At 32.3% G+C, this 6,247-nt stretch overlaps 1 protein-coding gene across 2 annotated transcripts in view; it reads left to right on the top strand.

Annotated features, from left to right (window-relative positions):
* The first annotated feature begins 2,631 nt into the window (after positions 1-2,631).
* LOC100645187 (rab3 GTPase-activating protein catalytic subunit) overlaps positions 2,632-6,247 on the top strand; it is a 31,609-nt gene continuing 27,993 nt past the window's right edge. For both annotated transcript variants that reach the window (XM_012307724.3, XM_012307723.3), the window contains exons 1-6: positions 2,632-2,931; positions 3,043-3,325; positions 4,631-4,767; positions 4,895-5,108; positions 5,196-5,604; positions 5,905-6,119. In XM_012307724.3, coding sequence (XP_012163114.1) covers positions 2,736-2,931; positions 3,043-3,325; positions 4,631-4,767; positions 4,895-5,108; positions 5,196-5,604; positions 5,905-6,119 — 1,454 coding nt within the window. In that variant the 5' untranslated portion in view covers positions 2,632-2,735. The remainder of the gene's footprint in view (positions 2,932-3,042; positions 3,326-4,630; positions 4,768-4,894; positions 5,109-5,195; positions 5,605-5,904; positions 6,120-6,247) is intronic.

Genomic DNA, 6,247 nt, shown 5'->3' with positions numbered 1-6,247 from the left:
TTAGCGTCGGCTCTACGTCGAAAGTTAGCTGTAAATATACAAATACACGTTATTTCAATGTAAATAAACCTTCGGGCGAATATAAATGACGTAAATAATAATTATTCCCAGATATCGTTATCAGAGAAAACAGAAGTTGGATACATAATTCATATTGGTAACATCGTGGAAATTTACGATGATTTATGTACACATACACACGCACTCACACACGCACTCACACACGCATACTTTTTTAAATATATCGTATGTAGCCTGATTTCTTTTTTACAGGTTATAAATATCTTATTTAGATCGGATCGATTTTATTAGAATTTGAGATCGAATGATTAATTCGGTTTGTCTGATGTTTGCAATGGTACATTTTATTAGGAACAAATTTTGCAGGCTACACCAGTGCCCACGTCCGTTGCGACGCGGCGGTACTGTGTACTTCCTCTCATTTTTCTCTGCATTAACGAAATATGAAATTCATATTTCGAATCGTTATTTTTTGCTTTTATTCCGGAATTAGACGGTCAATTTTTTCCAGAAACTTGATTCTTAATTTAAAATGTTGAAACGTTATCCTTGGTTTATGAAAATTTACGTGAATCTCTTAATCGACATATTTTATTACAAGCGTACAAATTGTAAGATAAATTGGAAATTAAGAGTTCAGGAATATTAAAATTGGCAATCTTTATTTATCTTAAAGTTAAGCTTGTATTATATCGTGGTATTTTAGATACTGTTCCTTGTATAATTTCAAGATAGATTTTGAAATACCTCGTCATATTATAAATATTACTTTAGGATGTTGTGATATTGTACGCGATACTTGCGATCCTTCCTTTACGATTAATTACTTTGAGAATATACCATCGATCTATCGTCGACGTCTATAACAACAAAATATGTATGTGAAAGATATTAGATATTCGAAATTGAAAATACGTATATCTTTATCCAGTTATACTAAAAACGTTAAAATACATAAGTCACAAAAGATATAAAAAGATGCTTGTCTATATGTATATATATATACTGTTAATGTAATGCATACGAATATTCGTGGAATTTAATACATTCTTCTATAGGGATATATTGTATATATTTTATTTTGTAAAGGAAATATAAGGCAGAGAGTTTAGAAATATGAACATATAATATATGCATGTAGGCATGCAAATAATGATAATACTAGCTCGAATTACCACTGCGTATTGAGAGACGTTATCTCTTGTGTCAATGCTAGTAGCGTGTATATCAACTGAATTAAATTACAAACGGCAAAACATAGTATGAGATACAACCAGAGTAGCAAACTAAAATTATATCGGCAGTTTGAATTTGATAATATCGTAACATATTATCATAATTCGATAATCGCATAAATTTTTTAATTAATATTATATTATAAATTGATATATAAAAGTTTTAGATGTATTATATGCTATTCATAATATAGTGCTTTCGGTATGGTATGCATTTCTACGCTGGCATTGACGGACGTCCCTTGGCAGACGAATATAAATTTTGCACGATTTATAACCCAATATTTCTCTTTTATCGCGTAGGTTAAGTTATATCATAGGAATGTGATCGCCGCTAGGGGACCACCTATGGCAGAATTTACTCCACAATTATTTAATATTCACAAGGTACGTTTAACAAAAGTTTTTTTGCAAATATCTCGGATGTTAAAGCCGAACGCCGGTAACATGTACATTAATAAGCTTTTCAGAATGCTCATCTTGACAGGATACTTCATTTCTGATTAACTTAGAAATTCGATTTGCATTAGGTCAGGTTAGAGTTTTTTCTGGGTGAATGTACAGGGGAGGGATTCATACCGTTTTATCAAAATGATTTCGCTACAAACTTTTCTTGATAACAAGTTTCTGATTACTTTTGAAACGGCGACCCCTAGCTAAAACTTTCACGATACTGCCATTCGGAACGATAATCTTGACAACATATTAAGAAATTATCGAAATCGGAGATGCCTCTCTCTCTCTCTCTCTCTCTTTTTCTGAATATTTACCCAAAGTTTTTAGCGAAATATTAATATCACGTTATCGACTGATGTACTAATTATTTGAATATCCAGGATGAAAAACAAATTGATATTACCAATGTATGTATACATTGTTACATTTAAATAAATTGTAAATAAGTCAAGTAAATTCATTGAAAATGATATTATTAATTTGCGTACATCCAAAACTTGTACGAATTCATTTTCGATATGACGTGAAATATGTGTATACAACATAAAATGAAAATATGGAATACGGTAAAGTATAGAGCATTTTAAAAATTGTATAATTTATTTTGACAAATTGTACACAATTACATTGTGTTAGATCATTGATTTTTAACGATGTCTATTTTATTCGTCTATTTTCATCAATTCTGATTAAATTTACAGAAATATAATAAACAATTTCCATGTGCATTACACAACATTAAAGTTTAATTTAACAGCAGCGTGTGCGTATATTAATAATAATGTACTGTCGTTTTTATAATTTTGCTTATTCGTACGTATATGTATGTATATGTTTTCGAAGCAATTGGAGTGCACTTGACTCTGTTGGTATTTGGAAAAGCATCGTTGCGCGCCCTATACGTAATTTTATAACAGTCTGCAGCTCGATTGATAACGAACAAACGTCAAACATTTAACCTAAAACGGACCCAGTGGTTCGTTAATAAATAACGTTTTTTAATCTACGGTAGTACTTTAAAAAATGAACAACATTGAAATCGAAGACTTTTATCATCATGATTTTACGACAGCTTCTGAATGGGAAGTGTTTATCGCGAGATTGGAAGAAATTATGCACGAATGGAAATTACCAAATACAAAAATTGGTCCTTGTTTAAAATCTGGAAACTTTGTCAACTGTGCATGGGAAGAAAATTTCGAAAAGCTTCATTTTGCTGGTTTGTTCATATATAAAATTACTTTATCAAAATTAAAATAAGTAATATTCAATGTACGTATGCCTTCTTTTTGTTTAACCGATGCAACCAGATGTTTTTATGTTATTACAGATGCAGAATTTACATTGAAGCATTACAAATTAAAATTAGATGATGAAAATACAGATAATCTTTTGGAGGAAAGCGAAGAAGAAAAAGTACAATGTCACAAGGATGCGTTAAATGCATCGAATGATTTTGCTAGAATCGATGGGAATCACTTAGAAATAGCTTGCTATTATGGTATTAGAGAATTTCTTGTTTTACAGTCCACTAAAAGAGATTCTGTGATGGATGAGACCAAGATTAGGATTTTACTTAGTTCTCTAGCAATTGCAGCGACCAATGCTAATTGGTAATTGTCAAAGCTGTTTTCTTGGGATTATGCGACACGTGTATTTCAAGAGTGACATAATTCAAAATAATTCAATTCTGCGTCACAAAGTCAAAATGATCAAAGCAGGATCTTACAAAAGCTAAAAATAGAGAATTACTGAAATAACGTGACGTCATTGTTCCTTGGGATCTGTTCTGTTTGCCAGCGTTATATGTTTAATCGATAACTGCTTTATACGCTTCCAAATAGTTTCTCGTTTTTCTTGAAAAACTTATTCGAGTCGTGTCACTTTTGTAATACAGGTATACTCTGTTTAACATGGTAGTTAATTTAATTTTCGAACCATGTTAGACTGAAATCGTGTTGTAAGATTATCGTGCTATGCCAGGGATATCTGTACATATTTGCGATATATTAACACATTATAATGAGAAACAAGAATTGCCGTTGTACATAGATTGGTCGTTGTGTACAGAGACCAAAAGTTATCTGTTATAACTTGTCTGTGGATTTTTATATAAATTCGTATTTCGATGAATACAAGGAAGGAGGTTGGACCTAGATAGGTATTTATCGCATCTTCTAAATATTGTAACGAATGTAATCAGACGAAAGTAAGTGGGCAAAAATTGGATGTCGTCGAAGGAAACACGATTTGATGTTGTTAATTTTCTTAGCAGAAGGATGATGACGTACAGAGGTCAATTACATTTCCATAAATGTAATCATATATTTGTTAATGGATTAGTTGATACATTTTGTTATTCTACACAAAAAGAAGTATAAAGTTATTTATGCCAGGAAACTATTAGTTTAGGGGATGTTCATTATTTTCATTATCCTATTTTTCAATCTAGAAATTTTTCCAGTAAAACGGTATGGTCAAATCCATTTCAAATTCTCTGTCATTTTATAAAAAGAAACGCGCCCAATGTCATTCAATAGATGAAATAGAAATTATCGAAATATTTCTTGAATTAATGATTTTTTGTTACAAATGGCTTAATAGTTTTCGCATGGAATGATAAGTTGCATCAACCGATCCATTGTGAAACATATGACCTTTTTTTTTTTTTTTTTTTTTATAAAAATACGGTTAATCTTTATAATACATTGGCCACCTGTAGAAAACTAATAATATCAAATCATATTGTCTTCGATGTCACTTCGAATCCATTTATCATGATCGCAACATCCACTTTTCATTCGTTCTGTACATTTCAAATTACAAAGAGTAGCTTTGATCTCTTCTTCCCCAATTCTGCTTATGCGTCTCTATTTGGATAAAATGTTTGTAAGTTTAACGATATACTTATTTTTTAGCGATATACCTACGTTAGTACAAGTCCAGGAACCATGGCAGAAAATGTATCTTGGAACTAGCATCGGGAAAGGAATTTGCACTCACTTTGATATGGTGCACTTGAAAAAAGTTCCTTCGCACTGCAAATACCTAACTGGTATGAATACAGTTCTTAAAAGAAAAGTATAAAAGTAATCGTATCAGTTATGCAGTTGCGCAATTGAAACTACATTTATTTTTAGTATACCTATGGGTAATAGTTCTTTTGTACATGTTATTTTCAGGCCTACTTGCGTTATTTAAACAGAAAGTTGGAGAAGGTTGCGGAACAAGGCTTGACCCAGTGATGATATCTGTAAGGTTTTCGTATTTATTGAAAGACTGGACCAATAGTACGTGGACTCAAGAACCACCGGATTTTGATTTCATGCAAGGTGAAACATTGGGTGTAGCTGAACTTGGGAAACTTCCATTTGGAGCAACGTATGATCCAATCGCGTAAGATTTTTATGTTATATACAGAAAAGTAATTAAGATGATTAACCTTACGAGATGAAGAATTTGTTTGGTGGAATTGTTGTACAGAGAACTTCATTTGTACGCTACGTGGCCTGAAATGTCGGAGAACGTGGTAGTTGATAGCGAAGGTTTTACAGATTTAGAACCACAGACTGCCCCTGAATGGTCCGTGCAAGTGAAGATGGATTCTTCACCAGCCTGTTTACTCGGAGAATACCTAACTGATTTTTTATATCAATGCAATAATCAAAAAACTATGGTGGAGTTGCTGGGAGATGCTGTAACTTATTCTCAGCAAGAAGATCAAGCATTGAGTTCAGTTTTTAACATATTAACGGAATCTAAGATACCAACAATTTCAACAGTTGTTAGTAAAGCAACCACGAAGAAGAATAAAAACGTGGAAGGACCAATACCGGAAGAAATATTATTGTCGATACTCTATTTTCTTTTCCCTGACGCGGAAGAAAACAGCGTAAGTAATATTTCTTTTAATACTTTAATTTTCTTAAGATAACCGATCAGATTTTTCTGATGCTAAAGCATCTTTTAAATTGGCTATTTACAATCAAATATTTACGATCAAATCCTTAGAAAAGATCGATTTGTTTGAAAAATTGTTACGTTTGATTACAATCTGTTAAGTTATCTTTCAGCCTTTCTTTATCTCATTTACTCTTACTCTGTGCCATATAATACCGATATTAATGTAATATAATCGTTTGCTTCGTTTCATGAAATCGAACGAATTCAATAGAATGAATTAATATTATAGAAAACTCCGTACAGTGACTTAACCACATGTAACATAGATGAAGATCAGTGGAAAGGTGTAAAAACATGTGCAATGGACAGCTTAGTGTGGCGTCTGGCAATTGTTGCAGCACATTGTACGCATTATCTCGGTGGGGCGACAGCCTTGGCACAATTATGGTACGAGTTTGTGCAAGAAATCAGATTTCGATGGGAGAGGAGCATTCTTATATCTGGGTAAGTACTGCACGTTTTATCGATCAAAGTTGCACCGTAAGAAAATAAAACGGTGATCCTTCCTTCGTAAAAGGAAATTGTGAACCGGGGCAGTTTTATGCGATGTGATAAAGTCGAGAAATGAGAAA

Source organism: Bombus terrestris, chromosome 4, assembly GCF_910591885.1.
Source record: "Bombus terrestris chromosome 4, iyBomTerr1.2, whole genome shotgun sequence".
Lineage (NCBI taxonomy): Eukaryota > Metazoa > Arthropoda > Insecta > Hymenoptera > Apidae > Bombus > Bombus terrestris.
Note: the sequence above shows the minus strand (reverse complement) of the source record. Positions and strands in the feature narration are given on the sequence as shown.